At 39.9% G+C, this 16,334-nt stretch overlaps 1 protein-coding gene across 4 annotated transcripts in view; it reads left to right on the forward strand.

Annotated features, from left to right (window-relative positions):
• Window positions 1–571: 571 nt before the first annotated feature.
• The window catches only part of BRWD3 (bromodomain and WD repeat domain containing 3), a 132,159-nt gene continuing 116,396 nt past the window's right edge, over window positions 572–16,334 (forward strand). For 2 of the 4 annotated variants that reach the window (XM_051827378.3, XM_051827379.3), the window contains exons 1-5: window positions 572–864; window positions 992–1,050; window positions 1,253–1,282; window positions 1,698–1,757; window positions 15,961–16,111. In XM_051827378.3, the coding sequence (XP_051683338.1) occupies window positions 834–864; window positions 992–1,050; window positions 1,253–1,282; window positions 1,698–1,757; window positions 15,961–16,111 (331 nt within the window). In that variant the 5' untranslated portion in view covers window positions 572–833. Of the gene's footprint in view, window positions 865–991; window positions 1,051–1,075; window positions 1,137–1,252; window positions 1,283–1,697; window positions 1,758–15,960; window positions 16,112–16,334 lie in introns of those variants that run through there. The other 2 variants (XM_089323893.1, XM_089323892.1) reach the window with 2 other exon arrangements.

Consider the following 16,334-nt stretch of genomic DNA (forward strand, 5'->3'; position numbering starts at 1 on the left):
TATCAGAATCGAGGGCCATTTTGAGTGATTTTCTTCTGTAATACTATAAACCTCAAACTCTGGATTGGTAAGTACAGCATTTTCACTTGGTACAAAAATCATTTTAAAGAAAAGCGACGACCAACTGGAGCGCCTTTTCCTTCCTCAATCGTAAAATCATTCAGAGGCTGGCCTGTTTTCCGTGCGTGAGAGAAAAACAAAATCAAACGAAACCGCTCTGTGCCCTCAGGAAAGCAGCCGGGTAAAGTCAATCCCTAACAAATTCCTCAAGATTACCCCTAGGGGGAAGGGTCCTCGACCGGAAAGGGCCCGACTGCCCTCACAGGAAGGGCAAGTGACTCCGGAGCTCGCAAACACCGACGCGAACGCCACCACAGAGTTCTACGGCGGTTGCCAGAGCGTCGGCCGTCAGCTAGCACCTCCCCTCCTTCCGGGAGCGGTAGCTAAGCAACCATAGGCCCTCTGGAGAGCCTAGGCCAGGTGGTTGGTATAGTGCCTCTAGCGGCGAACAGCGGGCTCTGCGCGCTCCTCACCGGTTTTGCCCTCCCCTCTCTCCACCTCCTTTGCCCCCGCCCACCTCTCCGCCACTTCGGCTCCTCCCTCCTCTTCTCTCTCGCTCTCCTTCCTCCTCCGCCTCCTCAGCTCTTGGGCTAGAATATCTATGGGTCGAAACGTGATGCGATGAATCCGAGAGAGACCGAAACTGGGACGAGGAGTGCGGCGGAAGCGGCGGGACTCCCGGGCATGGGGGCTCCACTACAATAGAGGCAGCGCCCCCAACCACCCCCGCCAGCCCCTCCGGAGCGAAGCCCCCAAATCCCCTCGGGAAAAGGATGGCGGCGGCACCTACTCAGATAGAAGCCGGTGGGTAGCTGTGTCTGAGGGTTGAGGGGATGGGGGCTTAGCTCGACGGCTGTCAGTTTCTTTTGAAAAAGCTTCTATTTCTCTTCTTTGCCTCCCTCTCAACCTCTTTTCCCCCCCTCTTCCTCAGAGCTGTATTACCTGATCGCTAGGTTCTTGCAGTCCGGACCCTGCAACAAATCTGCTCAGGTGAGGGGGAGAAGGCGTTCTGGGAGTAGTGGGGAATGGTCCCAGAAGGGGAAATCGAGGCAGCGGGGTGAGCGGTTCCGCTGAGGGTGAGGGAAAGGCCGGCCTTGACTAGTCCTACCCTCAGCGTCTGGGTTCGAAGTGGGGAGGGAGGAATGGGTTGATGGCCCGAGCTGCTCCTCATTCGTGTTTCCCTTTTGCTCAGGTGCTAGTGCAGGAGCTCGAGGAGCATCAGGTACTGAGCCCCTTCGGGAAGGGGTGGGGAGGGTTGGGTGAGACTGGAGGAAGGGGAGGGCAAGTCCGGGGCGGAGGGCACGGGCCAGGAGGGAGGCTTCGAACTGGGCACCCATAGCTGTTGTCACCGGGGTGAACCGGCTTTTTCCTTCCAAAGGGGCGGACGACGCTGGGGGCTTAACTCGCCCCCTCTTTATGCCTGTGGGAGGCGGTTTTTCAGGATTTCCTCCCCTTCGGCCTCCCCCTCCCCCCCAACACACACTCGTCTAGCTCCGAGGCAGTAGCTATTGGACCAAAAGAAATAAAGAAGCCAAAGGCTCGAGGACAGGGACCCGAGCTGGATCGGTTTGATGGGGAGCGGTGGCTTCGCCTTCATCGTTTGCCCCCCTCCCCCTTTCTTTTCCTCCGGCCCCCAGCTGATTCCGCGCCGCTTAGATTGGGAGGGGAAAGAGCACCGAAGAAGCTTCGAGGATCTGGTGAGTAAAGTTTTCATTTCAACTTAATCGAACTCTTTCTCCCCTCCCTCTCCACCTTGTACCCCTACCCACCTCCGACCCCTCAGCCAACAAGGCTCTAGAGCTCCGTGCTAAGCCGAAGAACGACTGCCCCTTCCCCCCCTCCCCGCGAGTCGGAGAAAGGGTACCTTGCCCCTCTTGGCCTGCCTTCTTTCTACCCGAAAACTTTGAAGAATGTGAGTTGGTTTTGAGAGGTGCCGTGTTTTGGATTATGAATATGCTACAAACATCGGGGAAGGCCCATTGTAGGGGGAAAGGGAGAGAAACCAGGGGGTTATCTTGGGGCACGTACCAAGGACTGACGCTGGCCAATGACAGCGTTGCTAACAGCCCGGAGTTCCGGATTAGTGGAAGAAAACTGGTTTCTGGTTGGTCCTGGCTTGAAATACGGGAACTGAGGCCAGGCTTGGTCTTTTTTTTGGGGGGGGGGGGGGTGCTCAGGGGCTCAGAAGGGGAGTTGACGGACTCGGGACTGGGAAAAAACGACACAATTAAAAATAATAAGGCGCATCGAGTGAATTCCAAAATTTGCCTCTTAGATACTGCACTACTGAATAAAAGCATATTCGTTGTATATCTCAGATCTTAGAAAATAGCTCATTAAATCACCGGCAAATCGTATTTGTACAGATGCATTTTCGCCAAATAAAAACTATAGATAACGACCTTTTGAAGAACTGGTGAAACATGATTTTAGATTTACCAGGAGACAATGGACGTATTTTAAAATATACTTTTTTAAAGAACCAAAGGCATTGGTTACACTGTTCTGCTGCGAATATAATTCATAGTATAAATGAACCTTCTGTTCAACGTTAACACACAAAAAAGGTGATCCTTTTTATTTTGGCGAGAGGAGGTTCCCGTGTGTTAGCCACTGGTGCAGCAAATTGGAGGGTAATGAAAGGAGAAAGAGGTGATGTTAGAAAAATCTAAATTCAGCTATCTTTTCTTCAAATAAGTTTCAAATGAAGGAAAAGTGGACAAAGTTAAAGAAAGTTGGAGGGGCATACTGTATTCTAAAGATATATAAGATGATTACAGATTTCCTTGCAATAAGACTATTTAAATTGCTCTGGTGTTCATTTTGGTATTTCTCATATTAGAACAGTGAGGCCATGTTAATTATTATGGAATCTGCCAGCTAAATTTTTTTCTTATGTCTTTCAAATCACAAAAAGTGGTATTAGGATTGTGATAAGGGTACATTTGGCCATTTATACTATTAATGGTAACTTTCTCACGTGGATAAAAGTTGTTTTTGAAAAACTGCACGAATTACCAGATTATTTAATTTTCAGTTGGACTTTTTGTTGGACTCGAAGTACCATCCCTTCTCAAAAAGCAAAAAACAATAGTGGCTACCCATATGAGTATATAGTTCAACAGTTAATGACTTATAAGATATTGAAGGTAGAGTTTTAATACTAAGGTATATTGACATGTTTTTGTTTATGTTTGTCCCTCTCACACCAATTGTGTGTCTGTAAGTGGACTATTTTTAAGCAAGTGGTAAAAGTTGTTTTTTAAAGAAATAGTTCCCTTTCCTACAACAGACTTCTGAATGCCTGGTAGCTTGCTCTTTTTTTTTTTTTTTTTTTTAGAGATTTATTTATTTGAAAAGCAGAGTTACAGAGAGAGAGAGAGAGAGCTATTCTCTATTCACTGGCTCACCACCCCCCAAATGGCCGCTAGGGCTGGAGCTGGGTGGGTCTGAAGCTAGGAGCTTCTTCCGGGTCTCCCACGTGGGTGCAGGGGCCCCTTGTCCCTGGGCTATCTTCTGCTGCTTTCCCAGGCACATTAGCTGAGAGCTGGATCAGAAGTGGAGGAGCCGGCAGAGGCACACCTGTGCCGGGGGGGATGCTGGAGCCACACAATACCATCCCCAGAAGTTTTTTAAAGTAACTCGACAGGGTCTGGCTCTGTGGCATAGTGGGTAGGGTAGCCGCCTGCAGTGCCTGCACCCATATGGATATCTTGTATGGGCGCCAGTTGGAGTCCCGGCTGCTCCACTTCTGACCCAGCTTTGCTATGTCCTGGGAAAGCAGTAGAAGATGGCTCAAATCCTTGGGCCTCTGCCCCTGCGTGGGAGGCCCGGAAGAAGCTCCTAGCTCCCGGCTTCGGATCAGCGCAGCTCCAGCCATGTCAGCCATCTGGGGAGTGAACCAGCAGATGGAAGACCTCTTTCTCTCTGCCTCTGTAACTCTGCTTTTCAAATACAAAAATAAATATTTTTTTAAAAAATAAACTTGACAGTGATAATCTTGAAGTAATTAAAAATGCTAAGTCTCACTACACATGTAGTTTACTAGACTTTTGTTTTATTTATGTTTTCCTAGTACTTTTACATATTAAATTGCTTTTAATCTTTTGGTGGTTTTAATAGTTGAGGAGAGCCTCTAGTTGAGCTGACTACCCTTTTTCACTTTTATTTTTTAAGTTGTTAATTTATTTGAATATCCTTACATATACTCAGTTTAAACCTTTTATCATTTTATTGTTTTCTGTTTTTATAGGTACATTTCCTTACATATTCCTAATTTTACGTACACAGAGAATTTTCTTTTATTGACGATTATCTGTTGTTTAGATAAGTAGTATATCCTTATTTTTCATTTAATTTTTATAATGTGTTCTCAGGTCTTTATTTTTCCATACTCAGATCCAGATTTTTAAGAGATACTACTTTTGATATCATGGTCTTCTTTTAAGTCAGAGGTCTGTTCTCTACCTGTGGCTTTCTTTGTAAGGAAAGATGGGGCAAAGTTGAATGAAAATTTGAACAGAAGGAAAAGAAATGGAGTGCCTGAGAAATGAGTGTGCAGTTTTCAGCTGAGTGCTAAAGTTGTCGGTTGTATTGTTGATTAAAATCTTTTAACATCTGACCTCTCATTTTGAGTGGTTTCATTGTAGGAGAGATGAAATATTTTTTTCTTGGGATTGTTTTTAAAACTGGATTTATATGTAAAGTGAGTTCTTTGATTTAGCTACATGTTTGGGACTGAAATTTAGGGTAAAGTATTAATAACTAATAGAATTTTGACGTATCTGGTATATTAAATTATATGGTAATACTGCAAACTTAAGACCTACTGCATATGAAAAGGAAAAGTACAGATTCATAATGAAGAGATAAAAAGATTGTGAACCAAGATATCTACATAGTGAATTGGTGTTGCATAGCCATATATACTGCATATTTGAAACAAAAATCCTGCCTTTCCATTCGTCAGCAAATTTTCATTTGAATTGACTGTCTGTACTGCTTAACCTGATGTATCCAGAATATTAAGGTAACAATAAGTTGGATATTTTCAACACTTCATTACCACTGTTATTTTATATTCTAGAAGCTCCTCCTTTTTTCTTAACATGAACATGTGATTTAATATATTTTGGAACACAAGGAAGGTGCTTTTTTGTAAGATTTATTTATTTGAAAGGCAGAGAGAGAGAGAAATAGAGATACCGTCTATCCACTGGTTCACTTCCCAAATGGCCAAAAGCCAGGAGCCTGGAACTCCAGCTGAGTCTTCATGTGAGTTGCGTTTTCTGCTGCTTTCCCAGGTGCATTAGCAGGGAGCTGGACAGGAAGTGGAGTAGCAGGACTTAAACTGACACCCATATGGGATGCCAGTGTCCCAGGCTGCAGTTTAACCCACTGCACCATAGCATCAGTCCCAGGGAAGGTGCTTTTTTTGTTGTTAACACTGCTAGCAGGCGACTGTTGACATACCCAGGTCTGAACATGAAATGTTTGTCAGTCTATGTTGAACTTTAAGGATTTTAAATATATTCAAAATAAAATATTCCAAATTAATTTTAAGAAATGATAGAGAAAAATAGTTCGAAGTTGTGGTAATTGTTTCTGAAGTTTGATCTTGGCATTTCTCTTTATTTTCTGTTTCCTTGTTGATGGTTATTGAGAATGTAATAGAATTAGATGTGGTTTTATAATTCACCCTAAGGTAAATTCTTTAAATAATTATTGATGTTATTTTGTGAGGACCCTCTCGAATTGAGGCTGTTGTATTGCTTCCTCCTGGGAGCTTTATTGAGAAGGACAGACAGTGATTTAAGGGTGTTGTGTTGTGTGTGTGTTTAATTGAGCAGTTTTTGTTAACATCAGAAACTTACATATTGAATAGTGATTTAGAAACCTTTTTAAAGTCGTGTTTTAAGAATTTTGAGTCATTTTAAGATTAAGAGTGAACCAAAGGCATAATTATCTTTAGGAGTGGCATATATTTTTACCTTTATTCAGCATTTTTCATCCATATAATTGAAAACACCTGTTAATGCTTAACATTTGGAATGACGTAGATTGTGTTACCTTCATTTTATATACCCAAAACTTGAAGGAATTTAAAAAAATTAAGATTATATTTTCATTACTGTTTTTGCAAATAATATATGCATCTACGATCACATGTTAATATAAGAACTTGCATCTGCATATAACACATTCAAGTTAAACACTGTGTAACATTTTCTGTTTTGATCTTCACCAACTACTTTACTATATTTGAATTCTGGACTAACCTGTATTTTTTTTTAACCTTATTTAGCTGTTGTTCTCCAATTACTAGTAATACCTTAAATTGTTTGTTAGAATAGCAGAATTATCCTGGAGTGCTGGTGCTATAGTTATTGTATCTTTAAGTGTGAAAGCAGTTTAAGCATGTGTGATTTATTAACTGCCATGTGGACACACAGCCATAGCTAGGAAGAACAGAAAGCATCATGGGAAACCAAAATGCATATGCTGCTCAGCCCCAGTGCTGTGCAGTGTGCGTATAATGCTAATTGATAGGTATGGCAGACAGCAGTCAATATCTGGAAACCAGTATTCCTGACTACTGCTTTACCTGATCCACAGGTATACTCCTGCTCTCTGAAACAAACTGTCTTTAGCTGTCTGGGTTTAATCCCTGTCTGTTTTCACATTTGGGCTGTAGAAACATACTTTCAATGATTAAAAGCCTTTTGGAGATTTATCATTAATCCCAGGAAAAATAGTGCAAATAAAATGTTATGAACACGAAGAGAGATGCTGTTAGAGAAGTTAAAGATTTGGATTCTGTGTATTTGCCTTACAAAATTTTGTCCTGAAATCAACTTTGTCACATTTGAAGATTAGTTTGTGTGTTTTTGTTTACCTCTGATGTTGACTAACTGGTAAGGAACAAAATAGTAATCTAAAGGGGATTTAATGTTTGCGTCATATTTTATAGATGACCTTGTTTGACATTTGTCATGTGGGAATTTGTGGGCTGTAGAAAAGACCTTAAAATTTATTGTAAAAGACAACCTTTACTTGCTGAAGTGACCCCTGGGCAAGTTACTTAATCTCTTAGAGATTCCAATTTCCTCATTTAAAAAATGAAAATTCCCACCTGTTTTACAAGGTTATTGTGTATACCGAAAGTTAAGTGTGAAATAATGAATTTTGTGAATTTTAAAATGCTGTGCTAATAAATTGGTTACTACATTTTAAAATTAAGACAAAAAGGCTGAATGGCTAGCAGGGTAATCTGGAGAACTATGATCCCAGAATTGCTATTTTCTTAGCTAGGTAATTATTGGCTCCCTATTTTATTAATATTTTTATAAGGCAAGGGGCATATTGAACAATACTATAAAAAGGAGTTATTTGAAATATGAACTTCAGAATTGAGCCCCAGATGAAGTTTTGAAGTATGTCTATATTAACTCAGACAAAAAAATGAACATATGCCACAAGATACTGTTATTTGCATTTTTATAAATACCAGAAAAATGATTCAGTATGACATTGATAGAGTATTCACTCTTTTATAGGTGGGAGTTATACTGTTGAGTCTGTCTGATGTCATATTGCAGGAATTCTTTTTTTTTAAAGATTTATTTTATTTATTTGAAAGAGTTAACAGGCAGAAAGAGAGAGATCTTCCATCCCCTGGTTCACTCCCCAGATGGCCGCAGAGCTGCGCTGATCCAAAGGCAGGAGCCAGGAGCTTCCTCCGGGTCTCCCGCGCGGGTGCAGGGGCCCAAGGACTTGGGCCATCTTCTACTGCTTTCCCAGGCCACATCAGAGAGCTGCATCAGAGAGCTGCATCAGAAGAGGAGCAGCCGAGACTAGACCGAGACTAGAACTGGCGCCCATATGGAATGCCGGCGCTTCAGGCCAGGGCTTTAATCTGCTGTGCCACAGCACCGGCCCCTGCAGGAATTCTTAACTTTTCTGATTGATCTTATCCTGAATTTTATTTTCTATATGTTATTGAAAATTGTTTTCTTATATTTAAATAGGTTACCTTAAATTTTCTTATTCCCTTCAATATCTATCGTGATGGCCCTCAATTATTTAATTTTCTTAACTTTTGTTGGAAGCATTTTGTGACACATGTTTTTAAGGCTTAGCTGAGTTTTTTTTAGTGAATTTTTCCCTACTGAGCAACTTTTAGAATGTGGGTGGGTCCTCTGTCCTTGTATTGATTTAATCTGCCCTGAGGGTTATCGTACATTTAGTGCTTTCTTGAAGTTGTGTGACCTAGAGAATACTTGAGCTTTGGGAGGGTTTGCTGTGGCTGTCTCTTTCCTGAGAAATCTTAGAGCTAATATGAAGAAAAAGAAGTGCTATGAATAATGATTAACATTTTCAAAGGAAAGTGATAGGAAGTCCTGAGGCTTTGTAGCGCCCCTGGTAACCAGTGATATGACTAGACAAAGGCCTGCCTGGTCAGTTTCCTTTACCCCTCTCCTTTAAGGAAACTTTAAAACTCAGCACTTAAAAGTTACAGTGCCAAACTATTGTAGACACTTATATTTTACTGAAAAGCATCAAAAGGAAAGTACTGTTAATTTTTTTTGGTATTTTATTCCAGTCTTTTTTTGTACAAGCATTTGTGGTTTTTCCTTTCAAAATTGCATGAGACTATAGATAGTTTTAATTTTTTTCTTTTTAACATCTTTCAGGGAGAACACTTAAACATTGAGAAGATACTAATCACTGTGGGAAGTGTTTTTCTGGGTGGGGGTGCCTTTCTCTTTGTCCGGTATACTCTCAGTCCCTTTTGTCTTGTGAACTTTCATTTATCCTTCAAGTGTGAAACTGGACATGAACCTTTACCTGCAGGCAAAAGTAGGTACTGTACTTCTTTGCTTCCTTAGCTCACCGTACTAACCTCCAGGCAGTTGGCGGCTGTGATTTGTTTCTGTTTACTAGTTTGTGTCTTCCACTGGGATTGTGGGTTCCCCTAGGGGTAGCAATTTAATCTTCCTTCCATTGCATCCCCCTACTTTAAACGTCTGAATGAATGAATATATGTGTGAATGACTTTGGTTTTGCTTTAACCAAATTATTTGATAGTTACCGTTATTCCCAAATGGGGACGCTCAGGCTCAGAGAGGCTAAGTAACTTTGTCCAAGGTCGCGTAAATAGGAGCTAGCAATGCTGGAAAGATTCAAATCTAAATCTTTGTGCTGTATCACATTGCCAGAAAAGAGTAACAGCTAGTAAATTTTAGAGCTGGAATAATCCATGCTCTCAGACTTCAAAGTCCCATGCTTATCTCTGTGCTGCATTTATATTGATATAGTTAAAGCCTTGTATTTTTCAAAATCTATTTTGTTTTCTGTTCACAAAGATCAAAAGATTATGTGACAGACTTTTGTAAGAGCCTCTTCCATTCTCCTCCCCCCAAAATTAAAAATCCCAGACAAAATGTTTTCACTTCAGCATATGATCCTAGTTTGATTATGTATTTTAACTCTAGAACCTGGCTTTATTTAGAAAGCAATTACACACACACACACAAACACACACACACAAAATTCCTTCTTGTGTATATATTTTTTAAAGTTACTTGTCCAGCCATATTATTTCTAAAAGCCAGGGTAAAAACATTTTCATTGCTGTCTGAAAATCAGTTTTTAAAAAAATCTAGCTCTTGGTACAAGCCTGACCTCCTGAGATTATCCAGTTTTTGCATTGTATTCAGTGTCTGGCTGGATTCCTTTTAACTAATTATGATGAGTAGGATCATCTCAGTTAGTTCTTTAGTCTTCTCAGTTGTCATAATAATCGGAAGTGTGGTAATTAAGTTGTGATTTGCTCTTTAGGTCAATCTTCCTATCAAGCAGGTTTGTAATCTAAGGTTCATTTAATTTCTTTCAAATTATTTAGATTTATTTATGGTTTTCATTGCTTTATAGCTGTTGTGTTAATTATAATTTTTCAATGGCTTTTATTGTATATTATATTTGTACATACTTTTTTAAAGATTATTCATTTATTTGAAAGTCAGAGTTACACAGAGAGAAGGAGAGGCAGAGAAAGAAGTCTTTCATCTGCTGGTTCACTCCCTGACTGGCTGCAATGGCCAGAGCTGTGCCAATCTGTAGCCAGGAGCCAGGAGCTTCCTCTGGGTCTCCCACGTGGGTGCAGGGGCCCAAGGACTTGGGCCATCTTCTACTGCTTTCCCAGGCCATAGCAGAGAGCTGGATTAGAAGTAGAGCAGCAGGGACTTGAACCAGCGCCATATGGGATGCTGGCACTATAGGCAGTAGATTTACTTGCTACGCCACAACGCCAGTCCCAGTTTTTATACATAGTTTTAATGTAAAATATTTTTAAAACTTAAACATAACAACTCAGCATAGATGAGGGTTCTTGTGCCTTGAAAGATCACCTTTAAAAAATTCCAGCATTTTTCTTTCAAAAGCAGGAACAGTAAAACTGTTAGTGATTTATTATTGTTAAGATTTGTTGTTGTCATTGTTTATTTTTAAAATTTTTTTTATTGATTTGAAAAGCAGAATGACAGAGGCAGAAAGAGATCTTTCCACTGGTTCATGCTTCTGATGGCCTCAACGGCTGTAGCCGGGCCAAGCCAAAGCTAGGAGCCTGGAACTCCGTCTGGGTCTCCATATGGGTGGCAGGGGCCCAAGTATTTGGGCCATCTTCTGCTTTGCCAGGCACATTACAAGGGAGCTGGATCAGAAGTAGAGCAACCAGTATATGAACTGGTGCTCATATGGGATGCCCCCATTGCAGGTGGCAGCTTAACCTACTGTACCACAATGCCAGCCTCCCAAAATTCCAGGTTTAATCAAAAGCAAATGGACTCAAGTAAACACTAATACCACGTATAAAACCTAAAGATTCTTTTAGAAGAAATTTTATTGTAAGAATTACATCACTGATAGACCATAATCTGGAAGCCTGTTAATGTTTAAAGGATAAGTTAACATGTTTAAGCTCAAAAGATTTTAATTGCTGTTATTTTGGTCCGATATATGTTTCTCTAGTCATAGTCAAATTTTTATTCATTTTAGAGGAAATTGATAAAATGGACTGCTTATAAATTCAGTAATTTTCTACTATATAGGGTGAAAATCAAACTTGTGAAATTTATTTACCAGTTTATCATGCAGATCTTCAAGGGAAAAATTTAAAAGAAATTAAACCTTGTTTTAGTTGCTGAGTGTACATACTTATTCATAACTGTTAGTCATGTGTTTTTGAATTTTTAAGGAGAAATTGATTATTAAAAAGCTTCACTTATTTATTTGAAAGGCAGTGACAGAGGTGGAAGGGGGATAGGGAATGAGGAGGTAGGGGGAGAAAGAAAGATAAAGGAAGAGACAGAGACAGATATCTTCCATTCTTTGTTTCATAATACTGAAGCTTGGAGTCCACAACTCCATCTGGTGTCCCAGGGGCACAAACACTTGGGCTGTTTGATGCTTTCCTAGGTACACTAACAGGGAGCTAGACCAGAAGTAGAATGTTCTGAACTGGAAGTGGCATTCCAATAGGGAATGCTACTGTCTCAAGTGAGACTCAGTCTGCTGTACCACACTGGCCCGCCCCTGAGGAATTAATTTTAAAATGTTATATAATTAGCTGAAAATCTAACTTCATTGTTTTATAAAAATGAAGTAGGCAGGGGACTTAAGATGTGAGTTTAAAACTTTTAAAGAGCCAGAGCCAGAGTGAGAGGGAGAGAGAGAAAGCTTCTTTCTACTTATTTATTCCCAAATGCTTGCAACAGCCAAGGCTGGACATCACCTGCTGCATCCCAGGGTACTCACTGGCAGAAAGCTGGAATTGGAAGCAGAGCCAGGCATTTTCCCCACTGTGCCAAATGCCTGCCCTGAGTGTGTTTTAACTATAATTCTGACACGTTTTCTCTAAAAAGTTAATTCTAAAAGTTCTAATTAGAGAACTCCCATTTTCTGGAATACATATTGCCATATATATTGCGTTTCAATAGTATTTAGTGAAGACTATATAACAAATGAATAATTCTTAAGTTGGTCAGGGGGTGAAAAGAAGATTGCAAGTAAAAATATCACCTACAACTCTACATATGTAAAGTGCCTGATAACAGCATTTATTTGATGAAAAGTAATTCCTAATATCAGAAGACCTCCTTGTCTAAGACAGTATTGGTACAAAAAGGTATAGCTTTTGTACTTAATATGAAATATTTTTTTCATTGAGATACTATATTTATTTTTAAGGGTACTAATTATATCTCTATGTAGGTATTTTTAGGAAATACCTTAATATATAAAGTATTAATTATAAACTAAGATTTCAGGATATCAGTTTTTATAGATAGTAAGAAATGTTTTATTTATTTAATTATTTGAGAGGCTGGCGGGTGGTTCCCATCTGCTGGTTCAGTCCCCAAATACTTGCAATATCCAGGACTGGGATGATCTGAGGCCTAGGGCTGGGAACTCAATCTAGATCTCCCAGTGAGTGACAGGAACTCAATTACTTGGCCCATCACTGCTTCCTTCCACTGTATTCATTAGCAGGAGACAGGAGTCAGGAGCTGAAGCCAACTCTGAAACCCAAGTTCTCTGATGTGGATGTGAGCATCTCAACTGGTATCTTAACCACTAGGCTAAGTGCCTGCCCTTGTTTTGTAGGTTGATCATCATCTGCTTTGACTTGAATATTACCTGTGTATTTTACTGAACTGTATTTATAGATATAGTTTGCTTGGAAAATAAAACTAAAGATGGAAGAAATGGTTGAGTTTGCTTGATCCCTTGTTCCAATCCAGAAGCTAAACTTTCTAGACCCGAATCTAGAATAATCTACTGCTATTCTTCTTTGCTATTCATGACCATTTCCTAGGTTCCAGTTATTTTGGGGAGATTAAAAATTTCTTTGCAGAAATTTTTTTTGCAGGCGCTTTCAAAAGATAATTGGCAGGAAATAAAATAATCACACTAGAATCTCTTATACTCCCAGAATTCTGAATATATATTGGATTATAATTCTTTGACCTGGGTTTCCTAAGGAAAGCAAATGTACCTGATAGGAGAACCTGAGAATCTAGGAATTCTTATGATACCCTGAGTTGTAGTTAGACTTTACTTTGACTTTTATTCATTAATTCATTGATTTATTGAACAAATATTTACCTAGTCCTGCTTTATGGCAGGTACTTTTTTACACACAACTTTTCTTCTCTCATGGTGAACACCAGGGATGGGTTATTAAAGTGTTCTTTTGTGTGGTATTATTTTTCTTGACTTTAATGGCAATACTGTTGATTTTTCACTCAGATACTATATTTATTTTAAGGATATTAATTATATTTTAGATATATTTGGGAAATACCCTAACATGGAAAGTATGAATTATTAGCTAGGATATCAGGGTATCAGTTTCTATAGATGATAAGAACTGTTTTATTTGTTTGAGAGAGAGGGAGAGAGAGATATAGAGAGAGGTCCCATCTGCTGGTTCAGTCTCCGAATTAATACTTGCAATGACCAGGACTGGGATAAGCTGGAAGCCATGAACTGCTACAAAAATATACATTTTAAAAATTTTATTTAAGGTATGCAAACCATGCATTTCATATATATAAATTTAGGAAGATAGTGATACTTCCCATCCTACTCTCCCCCTCTCACACTCCCACCCTTCTTCCTCCCTCTCCCTCTCTTATTCCCAGTGTTAATTTTTACAAAGATCTATTTTCAGTTTACTTTGTACTCATAAGATTAACCCTACACTAAGAGTTCAACAAATAGTATGGAGGGAAAAAAAAAACTCTTCTTTAACAGTCAAGACATTATTTCTAGCACTTATAAAAATTGACATTATAACTAGAAGTAGATTTAAGAACCTACATCAAGGAGAGATTATAGATGTTTTTAATATAAATATTTTAGTATCCTAATTTTCTCTATTTACTGTTTTAATAATTAGGTGTTTATGGAATATATCAGGGATTTGAACATTAGCTTGGATTTTTAAAGTTTTATTCTTTTTAAAGATTATTTTGGAGATGGTGTTGTGGTGTAACAGGTTAAACACCACTTACAATGCCAGCATCCCATATGGGCACTGGTTCGAGTCCCGGCTGCTCCACTTCTGATCTGGCTCCCTGCTAACATACCTGGGGAAGCAGCAGACAAGTGCATGGGCCCAAGTGGGAAACTCATGAAGCTCCTGGATCCTGGCTTCGGCCTGGCCCAGCCCTGACGGTTGCAGCTATTTGGGGAGTAAACCCGCGGATGGAGGATCTTTCTCTCTGTCACTCTGTGTTTCAAATAAAACTTTTTATCTGCTGGTTGACTCCCCAAATGGCCGCAGCATCCAGGTCTGGTTCATGCCAAAGCTAGGAGCCAGGAACTCCTTCCAGGTCTCCCACATTGGTGTCAGGAGCTTACGTAGTTGTACCAATATCCTCTGCTTTGCAAGCACATTTTCAGGGAGTTGGACTGGAAGCAGAGTAGTTGGGATTCATACTGGCACCCTGATGTGTGATGCAGATATTGCAAGCTGTGACTTAACCTGCACCAAGGTGCATGCCAGCTTGGATTTTTAAAAAATGGTATACAGGTTTCGTTGTTTTATTGTCCCATTCATATCTGTATATGTTGGCTCATATCCAGCAATTTACTTGCATTTAAAAAATATTTTTTATTATTTGAAAGGTAGAGTCGGGTAAGGGGGAGAGCAAATGAGCAAGAGCCTCTGACAGAGATCTTTTATCTGCTGGTTTACTGCCCAGATGCCCACACCATCTGAGACTGGGCCAGGCTAAAGTCAATCTCCTGTATTGGTGACAGGCACCCAAGCACTCAAGTCACTATTCATTGCCTCCCAGGGTGTGCACCAGCAGGAAACTGGAATCAGAAGTAGAGCCAGAAATTGAACTCAGGTACTCCTATATAGGATGTGGGTGTCCCAGAGTGGCGTTCTAATTGCTGTGCCAAATGCCCACCCCATTTGTCTTCTGTTTAAAAGATTTATTTATTTATTTGAAAGGCAGAGTTAGAGAGGCAGAGGCAGAGGTGCAGAGAGAGAGAGAGAGAGAGAGGGAGGTCTTCCATCTAGTGGTTCACTCCTCAGATAGCTGCAATGGCCGGAGATGCGCTGATCCGAAGCCAGGAGCTTCTTTCAAGTCTCTGTAGCGGGTGCAGGGGCCCGAGGACTTGGGCCATCCCCCACTGCTTTCCCAGCCATAGCAAAGAGCTATGCCGGCACTTTAGGTGGTGGCTTTACCTGCTATAGCACAGTACTAGCCCCATCCATTTGTCTTTTTAAAAACAAGTTTGTGTTACAGTGAATTTTTGATACATATTTCTGTTATGTATAGCATGATATTTCTAAAGTCATAAATTTGACATATTCTTGTAAATAAGCTACCTTTTATAAAAAAACCATTATACTTTATTATATAAATATGTACTATTAGCTCTGTGCTGATTTGGGTGAGAGTCTGGTGCAAGCAGTACCTTTCGTTGGTGTTGTCATTTGTATAGAACCTAGATCTTCTGTTATTCTTGATCAGTTCAACATCACTACTGAATACAGCAAGTAATAGTTTACACATCACCTTTGTGCTGTTTCGTTCTTTGGCATATTTAGTTTTGCTGCTTTGTAACACTCATTTCATGCTAAGCAGATGATTTAATCAAAACACGTAAAAGTAAGTGCCATGGTGTTTCGGTGTTTTTATATCATGTTTATTTTCTATGATTTTTTCTTAAGTTTGGTTCAAGTATTAAATATTTAAAATTTTATTTTTTGGTTCCATATTATAAAGATTCTAGTTTGTTTCATGATAGAGCAGTTTGTTAATGAAATTGGTTGATCGTTTTAAACAATAGTTCTTTCTTTGTTGTCTTTACGCTTTTTAGGTGGCAGCCAATGCACACATTCCTCCAGACTACCTCCTTAAAATTTGCGAGCGGATTGGTCCCTTACTAGATAAGGAGATCCCTCAGAGTGTCCCTGGGGTACAGACCTTACTAGGTGTCGGTCGGCAGTCTCTGTTACGGGATGCCAAAGGTAAGATTTTCAGATTTTAGAACTATGTTATCAGAGGAAAGAGGAAAACATGTTAAATTTTTGGCTGAGTATATGTTCCTGTGCTTTTTTTAAAAAGCTATTTATTTGCTTATTTATTCATTGATTTATTTAAGAGAGAGAGAGAGGAAGGAAGAAAGGGAGGGAGAGGGAGAGAAAGTATGCATGTATAAGGATTCCCATCTGCTGGTTCATTCTTCCAATG

The sequence above is a fragment of the Oryctolagus cuniculus genome, chromosome X (assembly GCF_051225735.1).
Source record: "Oryctolagus cuniculus isolate XC-2025 breed Fujian yellow rabbit chromosome X, ASM5122573v1, whole genome shotgun sequence".
NCBI classification, from domain to species: domain Eukaryota; kingdom Metazoa; phylum Chordata; class Mammalia; order Lagomorpha; family Leporidae; genus Oryctolagus; species Oryctolagus cuniculus.